The sequence below is a fragment of the Cavia porcellus genome, unplaced genomic scaffold (assembly GCF_034190915.1).
Source record: "Cavia porcellus strain 051 isolate PalLab524CR breed Dunkin Hartley unplaced genomic scaffold, mCavPor4.1 scaffold_33, whole genome shotgun sequence".
NCBI lineage: Eukaryota > Metazoa > Chordata > Mammalia > Rodentia > Caviidae > Cavia > Cavia porcellus.
In genome coordinates this window covers 14,070,995-14,092,803 of record NW_026947516.1, presented here as the reverse complement: position 1 = coordinate 14,092,803, position 21,809 = coordinate 14,070,995, and the positions used below count along the sequence as shown (strand labels likewise).

Genomic DNA, 21,809 nt, shown 5'->3' with positions numbered 1-21,809 from the left:
ATCATTTCTGTCTGTAGAAGTAACCACATGCCTCCCTCTGTCCCCCAGCGACCTCTGGAGACGTCTGAAAACTGCCATGGCCTCTAGGACTACCTCTTTCCCTCCAAATCCTTCCACACTATTTCTAGAGGGAGTCTTGTGAGAAGACGCTGACTCAAACTTTCTGGTCACTTTGTCTGTGCTTTTCCAAAACATTGAATTAATATGTTATCAAGAAGGTGCAGTGACAAATCTATGAAGAAATTAAATCATTAAAGTGCCATAGCAAATATGTTAGAAATGAATTATACCCTAAGACTGGGGAAAACCTGCAAGGCAGGCGATTGGGTTGCACCCAGTTTTCTGAATCCCATTCTTGAAAGTTGAAGGAAGTAGAAAGAATATGAGTTTGAATTGGCAGAGAATCCAGTCAGTGTCACCCAGGGAAGTTTTTACAGAGCCTATTATAGAGGGTCATGCTCTCTGGAGCATGCAGGGATTCACTCTTCATGTGTGAGGCAGACACAAGTTTTAAATCAAAAGTATATGCATAATGGCCTTTCTCCACGGAAGACTCCACCTGCGGATCTGCCGCCTTCTCTTCATTTTTGTTCATGACATGAGGGCTTGCCGTGGGTGTGCATAGTCAAAAAGAAATGGAGAGGGAGGAGGAAGCAAAAGAAGAGCAGTGGCAAAGAAAGAAAACCCAAAGCAGCATGAAACTACCCATCAAATTCCATTCCCACCAGAATGGATGGCCCCGGTGTTACAAAGGCTCTTACCGTACAACCCCACTGTGAACTGGGGACTTTTTCTCCTTTTTAACCTTTCCTCTTCTCTGTGTAGGCTGGTTAGTGGGTTGGTTTCATGTTCCTTTTATTGTATGAATTTAGCAAAACGAGTTAATTTTCTGCTTGGTGTTCTCAAAGTACGTCCCCCTTTCGAGTCCTCTCAATCATGTCATTTGCTTGTTTCCTTCCCACATTGTTCACTATCTGTGCTTCAGGTGCTACAAAGTCCCCAGTGCTCCTTAGGGCTAAGAATTCCACATTCCATTATTTGCAACTGGCTTTGTGTCTTGTAACTAACCGCTCCCAGCTTCTGGCACCCAAAACCTCCAAGGAGAAGAGACTTCCCACAGTCTTTCTAACCAGTCTTCCCCATGAGCAGCGTTTCCAACTCACTGAGCATGTGCAGAAGAGATAGAGGAAAAACTCCAACTTCAGTTCCACCTCCATTTAACAAGTGGGTCATAAAGAGCTAGCAGGATGTGCACTCTGCTTCTCTTATGTACTGAGGCTCAGATGAGAAGGCAGAAGTAAACAAAAAAAGCAAAACAAAAACTCCCATGTATTATGGGAAGGAAAAGGCCTCATCAGAAAGAACATGGAGTGTTCTTTCCCAGCTTTCCTCATCACAGCATCTTTGGAGACGGCACGAGGTGTCAGGTTCTTAGATCTCTGTATCCTTTCACATACTCTACATGCCCTGCCTGAATTTAAGAGAGCAGGTGGGCAGAAGGGTATTTAGACATACAGTGCTGCAAGGAGACAGGATGCTGGGGCCTAGAGAACCTGATTTGGGAATGGGCCCACGATTACACCATCTGTTCTCTCCTCTCCAGAATGCAGGTGCTTTTTTTGCCCTTTACTCAAGTATAACATGTGCCTTGCCCAAGGTTTCCCTTGGCTTTGATCCTAAAAGTACCCCCATCTTGCTGTCTGAGAAGAGGGACACATCCTTGCCAGGCTCAGGGTTGAAATAACGTGGGAGCCACATCTTAATGGAGGAGCAGAATCTACCTTCTGAGGCAGAGCTGTCCGTAGGTGGGTCAGCAGAGAAGCCTCACACTCAGAGCTTTATGGGGGCACTTGGGTTACGCTCTCCTGGTAGACTGACATAGTGGTTTTGCATTTGAGTCACCGATGAACAGCCCCATTCCTACAAAACTCTGCTGAGTGACTTCAGATAGTTAAGTGAGCCAGTGATAAAGATGATAAAGGGACAAGGTAAAGACCATCTGTTGCTGTGCTCTCGCCTGTTTTCCTGCACCAAACCACTGGGCTTAACCTCATGACAAAATGTGCTGTGGTTTCCGAGTTGAATTATTTTTAGTTTCTCTTCCTCTTAATTCACTTCAGAAGATGTTTAAGTTGCCTCTAAGTGATTTATATTTTATTAATCACCAAAATCTTTGAAACTTTATACATTTATTTATTTACTTATTTATTTATTTTATACTGGGGATCAAACTCACAACCTTGTGCTTGTCAGGCAAGCACTTGTGCCACTGAACCAAATTCCCTGCTCCATTCACGTGTTTTAATAGAAGAAAATTGATAATGGTCAGGAGGCTTTTTTGTTGTTGTTGTTTTTACTGAGGAAGAAAGAAGTCTATTGAGCATAACAAAGCTAACAGAAGTTAAGAAATAGTTGCCTCTAGCAACGTAATTATCTCTTGATAATTCCAGAGTTTAATTTGGGAATTTATGACCCCTATCAACTGATTAAATGTCCTTTGGAAATAATTCATGTACTTTGTAGTCACAGCTACGTTTAAAATTTTTGACAGTTTTACATGAAGAAAATACAGTTTCTCCGAGCTAGTGCTCCATACCTGGAACCTATATACACTATTTTCAAAATAGTACAGACAACTCTGTAGATACCTTTTCATAAAATAAAGCAAGTTGTTCAAATTACAGGCTTTGAACTCGTATGAATTTATACCCAGTTTGTCTTAATAAAATCTTGGTCCATTCTGTTGTTTTTGAATACAAAAGTTGAAGTTCAAAACTGCTACTTTCTCAATGTGAAGTCTATCAACCTCTGCTTCTTCTCCTCCTTCCATCAAAAATGAAAGGAATTTATGTAATTGTCATCCATCTAATTTTCTTCCTGATAACTATAATTAAGTGCATGTGCTTTCCATCGTCCTTTTGCGTTTACCATCAAAACCATCTAATGTTGGTGGATTAAAGTTGCAGATATTTAACAAATATTTTGTATTAATTAACAAAATAATTTCAAAAATCATTGAAGGTGGCTGTTACTTTGGATATAGTGTTTTTCAGTGCAGACAATAATATTGCAGCAAGTAGACTGTCATCAAAGGTAGTAAGCATCATTTTGCATAAGGGTAGATAATTTAATCTTTTTCCATTTGTAGGTAGACTATGCTCATCAGTGGTAAAGTCATTTCCCTGTTTCCCCACTGAGCCCAGCAACAGGTACAAGGGAACAAAGCCAACATTTGGTCAGCACAGAAGAGAGCACTAGACATTGCTGAAACAAATGGTTGAGGCCTTAACTGAGTTTTTAATCTCATTAAACCAATTCTGATCACATACATCATTTTGTGTCACACAGACAGAGCTTAAGTATATCACACCCTACTTTAGAACATGTCAGTACTTTTTAAGGGTAAAAACACGGTTCTTCTCAGTATCACGATTGTGTATATATTTAATAATCACAGATGCAAATGAACCAGAGTCTTGAGCTCTCTCCTTGCCACCCTTCTTCCCAGAGTGTTTTATATAAGAGCTAAGTCTACAGACTCACAAGCAAAAGGAAACATGAATAAAAATAAGAAAGGAAACTTGATGCATTGTTCAAATATCATCTTTCAATTCCTTTGCCATACATTGGTGACTCCCCTCTGATATGAGCAGTCCCAGATCTTGCAGAATTTCAAAATACTCTTTCGATGAAATATTTTTGAGAAAAGTCACACATCCAGGCATCTCCTGGGTAAGCTAGGCAGTCACATTTCAGAAAGAAGAACTAGACAGTTTCCTTGAACATCTTACTATAGGCCACGTGATTGTCCATAGCCAGAGCATTTTTAAGACACTGCCAGAAATATAGATGAGCTTGTGGATTTGTTGGCCACTCAAGGACAGAACTCCCACAGAGCCTTTTCCGGAGCTGAAGAAACTTAGACTTCTTAAGGGGCTTTTCAAGGAATATCAAGATAATCACATCTACTTTTTCATCCATGAGCCTCTGATGGGATAAGTAAAATGCTATTTTAAAATTCTCAGTCTTTGCATATTTTTCTGTCATCACAAACACCGTCTTTTTGCTAAGCTGTATGCTCTGTGAAAGATTTTCTAGAACTGGCTGTCCTGGTAACCAGTCCCTTTCTTCCAGACATAAATTAAAATGTTTCTCTCTTGGGTCTTCCAATCTGGCCACCAACTCATCCAAAACCCACTCTGTCACAGCTGGGTCATTAGTGTCATACACAATAAAAGCATCGTAGCAACATTCTGCTGATCGCAGACGCTGATACCCCCTTATCTTGGCTTTACAAAAGTGGTAAATGTACCACATATCCCAGAAGTACAGGTGACTTGCTGTCATAACCACCATCAGAAAGAGAGCTACAGATATGGAAAATGAGAACAGAATCAGGTTAGTCAGGTCTAACTCACAGGTATATAGATCCAGAGAGACAACACTTTGGCCTTTGTGTGCTCCTGGCCCCATACAAGTCACTTCTGTGGCCAGGTAAGGAATAGTCACCTCTGTATGATTAACCCACCACACAAACCACACAGCATCACAGTTGCACAGAAACCGATTGCGATGTAGAAGCAACATCTCCAAATTGTTGAGGACATTTTCTGGAAAGCTACTTTTTTGGATAATCTGGATTTTATTTGAACTGAGGTCGAGATATCGCAACTGGAAAGCATCTTCTAGAAAATGCTTTGTCAGATACCTGATTTGATTCTTCATAAGAATCAGTTTCTTGAGGCTTCTGGAACAGTTGGATAATCTGTCAGGGAGAGTTGTCAGTTGGTTGTGACCGAGGTCCAAAATTTCCAGATTCTTCAGAAGTGAGAGTTTTCCCCAGTTGAAACTTTTGAGCCCATTTTTGGCCAAAGAGAGATTCTTTAGACTTAGAGGCATGCCATCAAAAACATCAGGAGGCAAGAAACTCAGGGAATTTCTAGAGATGTCTAATTCTTCTAAATTTAGCAGATTCTTGAAGAACTTTAAATATCTATTATCACCATCTCGCCATAAAATATCTAAGTGATTCCCTCTGAATTCTAGAATTTTAAGAGATTCGCTCTCCATGGTCCTGCTGGTGGAGGTAGAGATGTCATTGTCATTCATCATCAGTTTCTTCAGAAACTTCAGGTTCTTGGTAAAGTTGAGCATGTGAGTAATTCCTTCTGATTGAAAATAATGGCTGTTACTACTTAAATCCAGAACTTCCAGGTTGCGAAGTGCCTCAAATGCTGTTGAATGGAGTAAATCAAGCCGGTTATTAGAGTAGTCTAAGTATTTCAGCTGTTTTAAATGTTGGAATTCACTGCCAGTGAGAGTTTGGCCAATGGCATTTCCTGACAAGTTGAGGCACTTGAGGAAAGAAAGGTGCTGAAAATCAGAGGGCTTGACAAAAAATATATTATTTCTACTCAGGTCCAAGGTCTGCCCATACATGTAGCAATCATCATTAAAATCCAACAAAGGAGCCTCTTTGGTTTTGAACCTGCAACTCCTTGCATACTCATCGTATCTGAAATAATGTAAGGTCTCAAAGATCCGGGGTGTATAACCTTCTACCGAAGTTATAGTGTTCGAGCAGAAGCCAGTTTCACTTGAATCCCCTGAAGGTGATATTTTATTCACTGAAAGATCTATGACTTTCAAATTTTGAAATTGTTGAAATATGCTGAGGTTAGCAATTTTTATAAAGTTAGTGCCTAGATCAAGAACTTCAAGGTTGTGAAGATCACGTAAGGGTAAAAGATTATGGCTTGTCAACTCTTTAAAGACATATCCTTTAATCCTCAAAATTTTCAGTTTTTTCAATGAAGAAAATGAATATGATAGATTTATAAATGTGTGATAGACTTGAAGTTCATAGTTGAAAGACAAATCCAATCCGATGAGGTTGGGGAGAAACTGCAAAAATTTGGCATCCCCAATTTCTCTGGCCAAGTAGTTCTGAGAAAGATCTAGGTCTTTAAGGTTTTTCATATTTTTAAACCATCTTGCAGGCACATGCTGAAGAGAGTTGCTGTGTAGACGTAATATTTGTAGTTCTGTCAATGCGTCAAAAGCTTTTATATGAATCTGCAAGGGGGAGTTATTTTCACAGGGTGTGCAGGGAAACGGGACATTATAACAACGAGGACAATTTCCACTTAGATCGAGAATTTGCAATTGGTTGAGGTTACTAAAATCATCTTCTTGGATATTTGTGATTATGTTATTGTGAAGATAGAGTTCTGTTAAATTGGATGGCAAAACAATGGGGACAGCTGTGATATTGTTAGATTTCAGTGAGAGTACTTTTAAATTTCTCAGGTTTAGGAAGGCATTTTTTTCAACTGAATAAGAAACATTACAAGGATTGCGATAATAACAGTTTTGGCCCAAGTAGAGCATTTCTATGTTGATCAGTTCTGTTAGATTCTCCTTCTTGATGAAAAAGATATTGTTGGCCTCAAGACTCAGAAGCTGCAAGCTGGGTGGAAGGTCCTGAGGTATCTCTAGGAGCTGGTTTCCATCCAGGTAAAGGGATTTTAAATAAGTGAGTCTAGTGAAGCTTCTAGGTTTAATCTCAAGTCTCTTGGTACACACGTTGTTTTTGGGCCCCGTTCGAATAGGTATACAGTTGCATCTGAAATCAACCTCTATCAGATGGTCCAGGTTGTGGAAGGAGTCTGGGGAAATGCTTGGTATGTGGTTAATAGTGAGGGTGAGGTTGGTGACATTGGTGGGAATACCTTCAGGAATTTCTTTCAAGTGTTTATCTGTGCAGTCCACAATCACGTGGGTCTTTGAAGCATCCAGACTGACATCACAGGGAAGGGTTTTAGGAAACCATCTATCCCCAAGGAGTCTGGAAATTAGGATCATGTTTAAAAGGATAAGAAATTGTCTCTTCAGTTTCCACATTGGAAGCCCCTGAAAAATGCAAGAAATAATAAATTGTTTTAAAATATACCAAAAATCAGAATGCAAAAGTTCCATTTGCTGAACCTCTTTTGCTACACTAAAATTAAACGACTCAGATCCTGTTTTTAATGGTTTAAATAGCACCTTCAACCCTGAGATTTTATCAGTCACTGAGCTTTTCATATCTACATATATAAAATATATATAGATATGAAATATATGTGATATGTATATATGATATGAAATATATATATATATATATATATATATATATATATATATATATTTAGCACCTTAGCTTTCTAGCAAAGTAGCTCTTAAGGCACAGAAGTAGTATTTTCCTACTTGCTGTTATACAGTATCCTACTGTGAAAAAATCATTGATTAGCTGCCAAAATCTAAAATTTGAAGGATCAAGGAATGTTCACAAACACAAGTACACTTGGTAAGAATAATGCACTAAGATTTTAGTAATTTGTTTACTTTCTAAGGCTTCCCTGGTACATATAAGTGGGGCCTCTCATAATATTCAAGCCTCATAATATTCTAGTAGGAAAAGAAGCAATCTATGATCCCCATACAGCAAATTAAGACACAGTTTAGCAATATTAACTGGCTTTTCCAAGGTCACCCACTTAACAAACGGTACTTCATTGTCAAGTATATACTCCTGCTATCTCATCTTGGTGCTTCCATTCTATAGGCTGATTTTCATCTTGGATTGTTTTTGGAAATCGTCTCCAACATGATTTGTAGATGTTTTTTCCCTACGCATTGGATTTCCAGTGCATACATTTCAAAAGGAAATGGCAGTGGCAGACATTGAAGTCTGAGTGACTTGTAACCATACAATTGATCAAGTGGGATCTTACAGGAGTGAGAGGTCAGCTGTTAATCATGCTAAGACTATATATACATTAAACAAGGGTCCGTAGGCAAAATGGGACATGGAAACAAAACCAGCACGGTGATTCCTGGGCATGTAGGTTTAATATGAATGACAAAGGAACCCTGTAAAGACAGGCCTTTAAAGAGAGTATGAGAAATGCCAAAGAGCTTTGCTACTCACTAAATTACACTCACCGGGCCCTGCCTTAGAGGGTGGTTTAACCATGGGTTCCCTGTCATGTTTCAGGATTTCTATTAGTATTTTACTTCAGAACAATGGCTTGCGTTGAACCAGAATTTATATATGGAAAGATCCAACCTGTGTTTCTACAACAGGTTTCTAGCTCAGTTAATGATTGTGTCCTTCCAGTTGAGTGAATCCAACAATCATGTTACTATCTAATAGGCCAAAAGTCTACTTAACTTAATTCTTCTACTAGGAGATACATAAAACTTTCCCCACCTTTCTTTTTCTCCAATGCAAGACAGCTCAGAAGGTTCTCCAAGGACTTTTTCATTCACCTTTACATGCCTAAAGTTTGTTGAAGCTAGGTGCATGAAACTATTTTTTCCCTCTGTCAGTACCCTGGGTTTCCTCCCTATGACATTAAGGCCATTCGCTGAGACCAGTTGACCTCCTTCATCATCCTTGTCACTTTCTTCTTGCTTTCCCATTTTAGCTACCACAGGACCAGCTGGAATTACTCTGCCCTTGCTCTGGTCCAAAGCCTTTTCTCAAGACTGGCACTCTTCCAATCCATATTATCCATCATGCTTCCCTAACTTTAATCACTGTCTTGCTCCAGTGCCTCTAAAATGATTTTCATTTTGTTTTCTTGTTTACAATATGAGCTCAAATTTTTTATCATGAGCTCTGAAATCTTCCATAATTTGTCCCTGTCTGCTTGTGGGAGTTTACTTCACACAATTCTTTTAATACATAGTCCAAAGTCTCCAATTTGCAAGTCTCTCTACTCAGGAAACTCTTTCCTACTGTCTTCACCCATCAGACTTCTAATTATCCTTAAAAGCTATGTTACTCTAACTGGTGCACTTAAATACCTGGGAGTATATGTCAGTAGGCAGTCAAGGATACAAGAAGCTTTTAAGTAAATACGGCACATCTTCCTAGAGCATAAATATTACTCTAAGGTTTAGGGGAAATATTTACTAGTCTGTAGGGAGAGACTGAGTCAAGAAAAGACAAAGGGCTTTAGAAGAGAGAAAGGAATGAAGCAGAGTGATCCCCTTATATGGGTCCTGGTAATAGGATTCCAGATCCTTGAACATGCTGGGTGTGTGCAGCTCATCATCAGAAGACAATAAATAATGCTTCTGAGAGTGACACTGCAGACCAGGGAGGTGAGCAATGTTACAGAGGGGACACCATGGGTAAAGAACCATCATGAACCCAGAGCTCTCTTCTCAACCCATTCTTGTGAATCTGTGTGAGACCCTAGGAAGAAGTGGGAGTGTCCCTGAATTAACTGATTTAAAAACACGAAGTGATTGTGACTGGGATCATCAAACTGAGATTGCTAAAATATTTAAGTATTTTGTGGACTGAGGAGGGTGGAAACTCTAAAGAAGTTTGCTTATGGGAAAATAAAGTGATGCCTTAACCAGTGGCATGCTGGCAAATGTTTAACACCCAGCTTTGCCTCTCTGTCCTACAGCCCCCAAGAAAACTCCTTCATGTGTCATTCTGATTTGTAGTATTTGTCAAATTCCACAGCACAGATGTTCCTACCACAGCCAGCTTCCAACTACCAGTGTGGTGTCACTGAATGCATAGCTAGGGAGAGATGCTCTTTCTCTTCCTCCCTCTTGTTTTCTTCTCATACTGTATTTTTATTAGTACATATTTATTAGTACATACTGACTGCATCAATCATGGGGGATGGGCACATGTACACAGCATATTTTTGTTCTTTACTTTCTCCCCTGCACCTCCCCTCGCTTCAATCCTTCTCCCTCACATTTACAAAAGCTCTATTTCCGTTTTTTTCTTCCAAATCATTTATTTCCTTTCCATATCTTTTCTCTTAAGGAGCAGAGCAGGCGAGAGATAATAGGAAGTAGGAAGAAGAGCTTGTTCAAATGGGAAGATGAGCAAGCGAACTCGTCTTAGAAGCCTGTATTTGAATTGAGTACACTGTGCCACTGGGCTTAACATGGATGAGACAAGGACTGTGACATCAACAGCCTTTACACGCTGATGTATAAATTCAAAGGCAAACTTTATTAGAAAATCAATTTTCCCCTGATTTCTAAATTGTGTCTTGAATGTGTTCACTTTTCCCCCAGGCTATTGCCACTTCCTTATTCCAATTAGTCATTTCATTCACATGGACTACTGCAATAGCTTCCAAACTGATCTTCCTGCTTCACCTTATTCTGTATAAGTTATCAATCAGCATCAGAGCATCCTCTATAAATGTGAATCCAATCAATTGCATTGACCTATTACACATTGCATGAAATGTCATCTTTCTTCTATTGCTTCTATTGTGCATGTTCTGGCTCTAGTTTGCCTCTCTGACCTGGAAAAAATATATATGTATTCACTAATTTAATTCTCACAGTAACCTGGAGGAAGTACTACAGGTCTTCAAATCCTTATATCTTTGGGACTAAATAATGTTCTGGATCTCAAAATTTTTCAGATTTCATAATGCATGTAGCTTGTATTATATAATATCTAGTGGGGCTTGGACAGCAGGTCCCACTTGAACACATACATTTCTGCATTGGTGCATAGGGTTTTCAACTCTGAGTGGAAATTTTTGTAAGAAAAAAAAGAATAACCAGATCTTCAATTTAGATAAAGATTCTCCTCCAAATACATCAAATCACATCATGTGGCCATCAAGTAAGGACAAAGCTTTCATATTTGGGATTTTGGAACTGCAGGTCTCTCTATGTTCATTTTATGGATGAGTCAGCTGAACTGCAGAGAGGTATACATGTTCTAAAACAGACTGCTTGCTTTCAGAGCACTTAGCACACCAGAAATTATTTTGCTGATGTTATTCATTCACTATCTATTCTGCAGGAGAATATATACTCCAAGAGAGCTGGGTTTTGTATGTCCTCAGGTAAAATATCCCTGAACTTAGTACTCTATTATGTTTCGTAAATACGTGAATGAAACGATAAATTCATGAATGAATGGTGAAGTGACACTAAACACTCTAAAAATATTTGTCTTCAGAGAAGTCTCTTTCGGGCTGCACTCTCAGACTCAGGTAGGGTCTCTCCTTCTGTGCCTTCTACAAGAAGACTTCTGGGATGAAAGTAGACAGATGTACCCCCTCCTGCCCCTGTCTTCTCCTCTGCTTACTGATTACACGTGAGGCTGTGGAATGAACACTGAGTTAAGGGTTACAAGAACTGGGTCTTAGTTCTGGCTTGGTAGTTCACTACCCATGCACTCTCTGGGTCCCAGAGAAGATGTCCCACAAGACAGTGACATACACCAAAACAACAAATAGGACATACCAAAGAGCCAAGCACCATACCACCCTCAGTACTTAGGACCAAGACAAAGGGCCTGAACCAGACAGTATTCCAATGATTCATTAGCTCAAAACTGTATCAAGTAACTGATGAGAAAGAATTGATAATAAATATCAGGATTTCATTGACTCCTCGATTCTTCTATTGACAAGTACAAATTGGATATCTACCAGGGGCAAGTGGCACATCCTCTCTGCCCTCAAAGAGCACAAAGTTTTTGAAAGAGAGAAAACAATGCAGAAATCTAAAATACAATGTAGAAATATATTACTTCTCTTTCTTTTCTTCCTTCCTTTCTTTCTTTCTTTCTTTCTTTCTTTCTTTCTTTCTTTCTTTCTTTCTTTCTCCAGAATCAAACTCAGGACCTTGTGCTTCACAGGAAGGTGCTGTTCCACTGAGCTATATCCCTGGCAAGAAATCCATTATTTCTTTCCAGACAAGATGCTGATGATCATATACACTCTAAGGATTATGGAAATGTTTACTATTCAGTCTGTAGGGAGAAATTAAGGATTGGCCATGTGGTCAATGGGATTTGAGAGATTGGCCATGTGGCCAATGCAATTTGAGTGAAAGTGAGGAACACAATTTCTGGGACATGTCTTTAATAAACAGTGGACCCAGTCCCCTTCTTCCCTTGTACTTTCATGCAGTTTCTTGTAACATGGATATAATAGATAACCATCTTGTATGCTGAAATGAGAGAAATGTGTTGTTCATGACGGAGCAACAAGATGGATGATCCAAAATATCCTGATTATCCTTTGTATGATCTCAAACATTCCAGTAGTAATAAATGGTTCTGAATTGCTGACTTACAGAAGTTTATGACAAATAAGAAAATTTTTATGCTAAGCCAATGTAAATTGTATGTTCATTGCACAAATGCAAACCTAATTTTCACCAGCATAGAATTTGGAGGTAATTTGCTATCCATGAAAGCACCTAGGGTTATATTGGTTTCATCAGGCTAAGAACAAGAAAGATTCAGATATTGGAGACTGGAAAACTAGTGGCCCATGCTAGATTATTGCATGGCAGTTGATAAAATTTTCATCTGTTACCTCTGGCTTGAAAATGGAACACACTCCAACTGTGACTTTACCCCTAATGGGACTAGCTGGGCAACACTCATAATGGTAATGTGTGTTGGTGGCTTCTTGCTGGTGTTTAGCAGTCTTATGAGAGGCATGAACTAGGGCTGAAACTTGTCAGTCTTCAAGTAGGGCTGGAAGGAAATACAGATTTGCTAAGAGAGATTTTGTCTGCCTGCAGCCCTGAACTCTACCTTGATTAAAACTTTCTCCATTTGGGGCCCAGTTGAGCTTAAAACAATTTTTCCCCAAACGAAGACATATTGGATGGATAGTCAAAGCCTTGGAGGAAATAAGTACATGGTAACATGCATTTTTCAAGCACTTCCCATTAAGCATTTTCTGGCAGACAATAAAAACCAGTCCAGGATAAACATCTGATTAAGAGAGTTGCCTTCTCCTTGACTTAAGCAGCCTCAGGATAGTTGACTAAACTGAGAGGGAGCATCTTGGAACAGAAAGAAGGCATAGAACACAGAGAGGGAAATGGAACACAGAGTCATAAGACTTAACATTGTCTACAACTGGAGTAGCCACCAGTCACATGTGGCTATTTAATGGTAAACAAATTGTAAAATTCTGTCTCGAGTCACACTAACTATATTGTAAGTGCTCAAAAGCTACATAAAATTAGTAGTCAATGTATTTGAGGACATGGATACAAAATATTTTCATCATTCATAAAGACAGCACTAGTCTAGATAAGGAGTTAGCAAACTTCTTATATAAAGTGATACTTTAGGCAAAATTACAAACATTATACAGGAACTTTGGTAATCATTTAGCATATGATTTATTAGAGTCATAAAACTTATTCTAAGCTAACAGGATGTATAAAAGCACATGGTTGACGGACAAGGTGGCACATCCCAGCTGAGTTTGATTCATGGTACCAAAAATAAGAAATAAAACAATGGATTTCTACATTGTGTTTTAGATTTCTAGATTGTTTTCTCCTTCCAAAAATTCTGTGCTCTTTATGGGCAAAGACAATATGTCTCCTGCCCTGGTAGATATACAATTTGTACTTGCCAATGGAAGACTTAATAAAAAGTCAGTGTAATTCTGATTTTTATTATCAGTTTTTTCTCATAATCTCAGGCTGATACAAGGCCAGTGTGAGCTACCTAGTGAGTTCAAGGCCAATGTGTACCACATGGCAAGATCTTGTCTCAAAAAAGAACAACAACAAAAACAAAGCAGGTGGTGTAACAGATTATAGGCTACAGGTCATCATCTGTAGATCTCTGGTCTAGATAAAATCTCAGGCTGTACTGTATTAACCTGTGCATGGAATTAACTCTCAGTCCAAATCTACCAAGGCTTAGGCAAAATTGTACATGATGTGATTTCAATATGCTTTACTTCTTCTACCAATTCTAAGAGATATGTTCACTTCTAATAAGGAATGGCAGAAGCAGAGATGGTATTGCTTGCCCCAGGTGGGACTTAGGTAATTCAGAGATAAAACTTGTACCATTAGATGTTCTACTATAGCACCTTTATCTCTCCCTTTCCTTTGGGAACACCTTTAGGCCCACAAACTGTGTTTTGTCTTTACACAGCCTCCAGCATAATGATGACTGCCACATAATGAGTGCAAAAGAGATATTTGCTGAGGAAACCAAAGCTTTAAACTGTCTTAAATATCCCATAGAAGTCCCGCATTCAACAAGCGTAGCTAGTAAGATTTGCTCCTGAAGATTAGATTTTGTCTACAGGACAAGGAGCAGCCAGGGGAGGTCAGGGCCTCTAGAGAAAGGGTTGGAATGGGGAAAATGTGCAAAACACAGGAGATGGTATCACTGGTAGGAGAGGAAGAGATAGGGAAATGGAGGTATGGAAAAACTCCCTTATCGCTCTTTCTGCAGAAGTGTTGTCTCTTTGAACCCAAGACACCAGCAAAAGCACAGAGCTAATTTATCTCACCTGGGAAGAGACACGCTAATGCAGGATAAGTCTTCCTATGCCCGATACTCATCATCTATCCCGAGGCCTTACAATTCTACCTGGTAGATAAGATGCCTCTAGGTGATCCCTCCAGGGATGCTGGAAGCCTGGAATGTCTACATTCCAAGACTCCAGCCAGAAGGAAGATTAACTGCAGAGAGAAAGCTGGGCTCTAATCTAGCAGGTAAAAACAGAAAAACAGACTCAATGAACAAAGCCTTTCTAAATGGGTTGCAGAGAAAGTAATGGTAAGATTTCCCAACATAAAAGATATTTTAAAGACATGGTTTACATGTGTGTAATATTCCTTTATTCCAGTGGAAAGTTTCTTAAGTGTGGAAATTTATCTTTTCAAGCAATTGGGGACTCCATGCTTCAGTCTTATGTCAGCTTCCACTGTTTTTTTTTTTTTTAATTTAAAGATTTTGCTCTGAGCCAGGTGTATTTTTTTCATGCGTTACAAATAATGCATGTTATTTTGTTTAGCTTGTTTTTGGGCAGTGAGTGCCTAAAGACGTGTATCATTCAGTAATTTGATTTATAAAATAGCATAGTACACAAGACATAAGCCAGACTTTGGTGATGAATCATGGCTAATTACTCATGCAAATACACTGGGTAAATTTGGATGCTCAATTAGTGAAGTAATTATGGTAGAAATGGGACTGTGTGATTTTGTATGCACAGGTGTTTCAATGCTAATAGTAAATCACCTCATTTGTTAAAATGGAAAATGCAGAATTCAAGTTGAGAAGCCATCAGTCATTTGCAAGTTTGTGTGTTTTAAAATAAAAGCTGCCTTTTATTCCTTACTTGTATGCCAGGTGCTAAGAGAAACACATTGCTTATATTATGTCACTGATCCTTCATCCTGAAGTTGAAAGGACATATTCACATTCCTGCTTTACTGATGAGGAAGCAGAGAGCAGATTGACAGTTTCAAGCCAAGATTCAGACCAAGATTTTGACCAATCATCTTCAAGCTGCTTCATGTAGTTATAAAAAATGGATTGGTATATAATGTCATTCATTGGTGCATTTTGATTAATTTCCTTTGGGAGTAAATGATTCTTGGCACTCTATTGTTTTCTATTTTGTACTATTTAGGGTTTTTGGAGGATGGAAATCAGATGTTTTTGTAAGAAAAATCTCCATATATTAAAAAAGCGTATTTCTGCCTTGATTGGAACCAAGCTGAAGGGGGGAAAGTGTTTTTGATGCTGTACTTCTTATGGATGGCATACTATGTCTAGCAACGGTGCATCAGGGCAGTTTATGAATTTTAAAATTTAGAGGGACCTTGAGCTTTACCTTCATAATAAGGAATTGTGTGCTTATGTAGCCATTCATCAAATGTTACCAAGAATCTAGTCCATGCATATGACTGTGCTAGACCAGAAAATATGCCTATTTCTTGTGTAGAACCCTCTCCACTATCAGGAAAATGCATGGTGGAACAAATAAAGAGATTATGAGACAAAGCCTCAATCTTAGATGTAATGCTTCTTGTTCATGCTTCAAGCAAAAGTTGAGGTAAACAACTCTTCAAAGTGGCAAAAATTGCTGGGCCTGGTGGCACACACCTATAATCCCAGCACTCAGGAGCCTGAGGCAAGAGGATCATACAAAATTAAAAGCCAACTGAGGGCTACATAGTGGGTTCAAGACTGGGCAATGTAGTGAGTCTGGATTGCCCTTGAACATAGTGAGATGCTGTCTCAAAAAACAGCAACACAAAACAAAACAAAACAAAAATCCCAAAATGGCAAAAGCCACACTTGGGTGCCAAATTAAACTTGTGTTCTGAACTGAATTCTTTTGATTTTAAATCTATATCAGTTTTCACTAGATTGTTCATGGCTATAGAGATTTGATTACGAACAGGAAGAAATAGTTACTATGTTTTGCAAGTAATATTTTTATCTTCAAAACTGTGCAAGCTTGTAAGACATATATGGTTGCAATCTGAGGAGGAGGAAGAGGAGATGTATGTAACTGCGAACTTAAATGCCAAAAAATGAGGAAGTGAGGTTGAGCGGTTTGTGTCTAGGTACAAGTTAGAGCAACGCCAGGAATTTTCTGACTTCTTGTGTGTATTTTATTCGAAGAGTTAGCAACTTGCATGCTAAAAATCAGATTAGGATTCAGCTACACAGAGCTCCCAACTGAATTGTCCTAAACTTTGACTTTCTCATCTTCAGACTGGGAGTGGGGAGCTCTGAGCTATCTAACATCAATTGTCCCTTTCTGCTGTGCTTATTCTAGAACACTGGTGGTTGATCTGCAGCCTCTCTTCCGCTGCCAAGAACATCTGCCAAGAACTCTCCTCGGTTAGGATCTTCACAGTCCCCCAGAACTTCAGGCTGCTCTGTTTCAAAATGCTTTAAGCCAAGCCTTAAAACATTAGCTTCTCAAGGATTTCACAGGAGAAAACAGCTAATCCATCTTTTTGTAGCTCTAAATGTTATATGTATTTAGATAAAACTAGGGTTGGTTAGATTCAGCTCTCTGAAATATTACAAATGGGAAGAACTGGATGGGAACCATTAATTTGGCAGAGTGGTTAAAAATAGGAAACCACTAATAGTACAGCTGTAGATTTTGAAATGAAAAGCTGTGTAAGGTCTACTATTAAGTAATAAAAATAAAGTGGATTTTTAAAGAAAGCATCAAAATGACATAAAGCATGGGATCTCTTTATGATGAATACATGTATGTGTATTTGTATTTGCAGAGAAAAGTTTGGATTATACAAGCAACCTTTGTTTTTATTAGAATACTTTATTGATATTCGCTACATGTTAGAAACTTTCTTCTAACAGGGGCAGGGTTGTGACACCTTTTACTCTTCTGCTGCTCCCCCAAGGCCACTTTGAAGACGGTAGAGCAGAGAGCTCTGTGACCCAAGTCAGCAGAGAGCTTAAAAGCAGTGTTGAAACCCGCCTTTCTAGAGGAGCCAGTCATTTCAGTGAGGCAGTAGAAGTTGAGGGTTTTAAGCCAGGGTGGGGATCCTGCAGCTGGGTGCACTGGGTGGAACCAGAGAAAATGGCTGCTTGGCTGGAGGATCCGGGGGAAGTAATTATTGCAAATGCCCCAGTGAGAATCCATTGACTTCCCGTTACAGAAGGTGGGACACTAAGGCACTGAATTGTTTCCTAACTAGATTTGTGTTGCTAACCAAGCCCTCTGAATAAGGAAGTTGCTTCAGTGCTATTTGTTTGTAGGCTGAGCCTCCACTAGGAATTTCCCTACCGGATTTCTGACTAACAATTCCCTCTTTTGTGTATTTTAAAATGTTTCTAATCATGATCTAATTGCTATAAAATAAAAATACCATATATATCAAAGTTCCATTGTATAACAAAAAAAACCTTGAAAAAATAAATTACAAAAAGTATAAGAATATATTGCAATGTTTTTCTTAAAAAGGAGAAACTTTTTTATCATTTAATCCCTACCAGACTTATCATTTATTCCCTACCAGTTTTCAGGCTAAAATAATAAAATGATATAAAATAGTCGTACGTAAATCAGGAAGTCAGCAGCTATTATGTGTTTCAACAATCACCAAAGACTCCAAGTTAGAAAACTTTATGTGACATTAAACACTGTCCTCTTGTTCTTCATAACCACAGATTTGCAAATTTTTCTGTAAAGAACAAGTTAATAAATATTTTTAGGGAAATATTTTAGTGCTATATAACTTCTAGTATATATTCTACACTTTATGGGTTTGGCCATTGGTGCAAAAGCAGTTATAGATATTACAGCAAAATTATTTGTGGGCACTTCAGCATTGTATTCAAATTCTAGGTGTCTTGGAAGAGTAATTTTCCTTTGATATACTTCAATCATTCCAAAAATAAAAATAACATTTTTAGCTCATGAGGTACACAAAAATAGACACGTAGGCAATGCTTTGTCAACCTCAACTGTAAACTTTGGTCAGCTTCTTAGATGAAAAGTATCTAATCTTAGAGTAGAAAGAGACTGGTTAGTTAATCCATAATGATTTTTTTAATGCCTGCATAGCCCTCCAAATTTTTAAATAATCATGTTTGATATCTCTTCATCCCTTTGTTTAGGCATGGAAAAATCAGTTAAGAGTAAGATGATGTTTTAATTTTAAAAATTGCTTAGCTACTGTTAACATTTTGGCATGTGTCCTTTCAATACTGGCTTCCCCCTCCCTGTATCTATTTCATATGTTGAGAAGCATTTTAGTAATAGCTAGGGCTTTATCGGGGGTAGGATTTGGGTTTAAATCCTTATCCAACATGGGAAATGACATTTCCTTTACCAGGCTGCAGAGATTATTTTGGTAAATGGTTCACCAGATGCTTGGTCATTCCTTTTAAGTTGAGAAGTCCAACTTCCAGATTAAAGAATCTGACATGACAAATAGTAAGTGTAATATTTTTCTTTTTTGGACTTTTCGTTTTTCTCTTTTGGAAAATTTTTTCCATGTTTCTTTGTATAAAAAATACACCAATTTCCCCTTTGTTCTTACGATACCATAATGGAACCCATATTTATTGAGTGTCTGTGGGTAGAGTGCATGCCAGGCTTGAAAGACCCAGGACATTCAAGCAGCTCTGGAATCAGGCTGCCCAAGCCATATCCTTAAGCTCATTAAACACTCATGGCCCCCGTTTCCTTATTTGTGTCTCATAGGGCTGCTTTGATGCTCAAACATAATCATGTGTATCAAGTCCTTAACCTGATGCTTCACTAGTAGTAAGTGGCTAAACCCTGAGAGCTCCCTTCATTACCAACATTTCATTTGCGCCATCCCTCAAGAGGCACAGAAGGCTATGGTCATGTGTACGCTTTAAAATAGACATCTGGGTTTCTAGGAAATGAAACTAGAAGCAGCTATTTCCTTTGTAGCACAGTAGTCCCATAATTAACACTTTATTAGACCTTAGTTATGAAATGAGCCCAAAAGTCAGATCTAGAAGTCACAGTGGATTCCTAGTGAAAACCCTTCATTGTGACTAATTTGCATGAGAAAATAATTTCTGAAAAAGGCCACTTGTGGCTTTTTCTGATTTAGTTTCAGCATACCTAGTTACACTTGTACCACTCCACTTGCTACTGGAGCCTAACAGTAGCTCTGAAGGCAACTTGAAAGTATTATCATGCTCCTTTCAGAGTAAGAGAAACTGAGCTTTTGAAGGCTCGGTGTTAGGCACAAGGTCCCCCAGCTAGTGACTGAGAGAGCCAGGCACAGGCAAAGATGCTCCTTGACTGCACTTCAGTCATGTTCATCTAAGCCTCAGTGACTTGGTCTTTAGGTTTTGTGTCCATCTTTGCACTGCCCAATTAGAACAAGACTCCTACCAAGTTAATTTGTTTAGAGTCCTTCTGCATACCTTGGTTTGTGATTACCTTTGGTATCTGCTCAAATTCTCATTCCTCACCATCCTCCAGAAGAAGATCTGGACCTAGATGTACATCTTGATCTACAAAACTCTTGCCTGTCTCCATTAAGAATCTGATCTGGTCAGTTTAGCTAGATTCCCCTTACCCATGAAATTTCCTCTTAGTAATTTTTCATGTATTAACTACTACCCTACTCCTCACTATACATGGGACTGAGTACAGTTCTCTAAGAGGTCGCTTTTCCCTTGTGGCAGTATTCTCTGTAGTGCCACCTTAACTATTTGTCAGCTCCATTTTTCTTGGACAGCATCAGAGTCTGAGATGCTGTCCTATGTGCAACCCCAAACCCGTCCCATCAATGTAGTCAACCCCACAACACTAGATACTGGAAACAACCCAAAGTAGCTTCTTTGATTTGCATGGCTTTAAAAATATAGGATGAAGAAAGGAGATCCATAGAAGCTATGTCTCTAGCTCAAATATCTGCTCCTGCTAACTACAGTATATATTTACTTTTTTTGTCTTTTTGAGACAGGGTCTCATTATGCAGTTCAGGCTGGCCTTGAGCTCATTTTGTAACTCAGGCTGGTCTTGAACTTGCAATGATCCTCTTGCTTCAGCCTCCAGAGTGCTGGGATTACAGACATGTACCACCATGCCCGGCTGGTATTTAACTTTTATAGGAAGTTAGAAAGAGCAAGCATTGATTAATCTAAAATTACAAAATATTTCCCTAATTAATCTGAGTGATGAAAGAGCACAAAACAGTTTTCCCCCAGGAAATAAACAATGCACAACTCTTAAACATTACTCGTGCCAACTGGCTTCAGTTATTACTACAAAGATGACAGATAACATTTTTAGGGTTCTCTTACCATTTTCAGTCTTCTTCCAAAATGGAATACAGAAGTCTGGTAGAAGAGGGAAGAGCATGAGAAGCACAAAGGTCAGCCTGAGATGAAGCCAGCAGCATCAACTAAGATAAAGAGAAACATCATATTTGACATTGCAAAGACAGCAGAACATTGTAGTTTAAAAACATGCTGGGAAAATTGCCTTAAAATGTGCTATTGAAAATATCTATCACTAGTATTTATTCCTTCAGAGTTACAGAAAGTCAAATCCTGAAAAAATAATATTTTTAACGCTACTAAAACTTGAACTTATCTTCAAAGAATTGACATTTTAGACTATCACAATTTCCCTTGAAATTTCTAAAACAAAATAATTTTTTTCATAGGATTTGAGTTCCCCCTTCTCCCCCTTCCAGTCCTCTCCAACAGTGCATACACCTACTTACTTAAATGATCCAAATTTGTTCCAATGCTTAAAATATTTTCTTTGATTGCAAGGAGTGTTTCTATATCTGGAGTCTTCTGAGATGCAGAGATGCGCAGCAGACAGCATAGAACCACAGAGGCGCGCAGCTGCCAGCCTTGGGGTTTCAAGTGCAAAACAAAGCTGGGGGCGGTGGGGGGTGGGGGGAGAGCAGGGAGGAGCATAGCACTTTAAGCCACCCCAGACATGAGGTTTGCAGAAACACCAGGTTCCTCTTATTTCCACCACCATAACTGGAATAATATCTCATCTGAATTTTTAAAAGTCGGTGCATCAATCATTTTGTTTTCTTTTTTATATGGTTTCTAACCTTAGAATTCTTGACACTTTGGACCAGATCCTTCTTTATTGGGTTGCAGTATGTTTGGCTATGTAGCTGCTCTGTGCCCATCAGATACCAACAGCACCGGCTCCTCTCAGAACATTGCAAAATATCCTCAGAAGGGCAGAAAACCCCAGGCGGAGACCCATCATTCTGTAGATGTCTTAGAGACAAATTTAACTTACTTCTGTTGTTTTGGGCCCAGCAAGAAGGGCTACTGTTTTTTAAGCCATGTCAAAGCGCCAGTTGGCTCACTCGCTTTAGATTAATAAACCCAGCTGCACTTACAGTCTATACAGCTTTGCTTCTCAAAGTGTGATCTCTGGCAGAATAATTCCTTTCTGAACTGATAATCAGAGCCTTTTGTGGGTCCAGTCAAAATACTGTAGACCTGATGAAAGTTCCCTAAT

The 21,809-nt window shown here is 38.9% G+C and overlaps 1 protein-coding gene across 1 annotated transcript; it reads right to left on the bottom strand.

The window, feature by feature from the left end:
- Nucleotides 1-3,277: 3,277 nt before the first annotated feature.
- Tlr7 (toll like receptor 7) lies at nt 3,278-21,182 on the bottom strand. The gene is made up of 3 exons (XM_003462893.5): nt 21,040-21,182; nt 20,615-20,715; nt 3,278-6,912 (listed from the first exon to the last, which is right to left on the bottom strand). The coding sequence occupies exons 2-3, from the start codon at nt 20,615-20,617 to the stop codon at nt 3,766-3,768; spliced, it is 3,150 nt and encodes a 1,049-aa protein (XP_003462941.2). The 5' UTR covers nt 20,618-20,715; nt 21,040-21,182; the 3' UTR covers nt 3,278-3,765.
- Nucleotides 21,183-21,809: the final 627 nt, after the last annotated feature.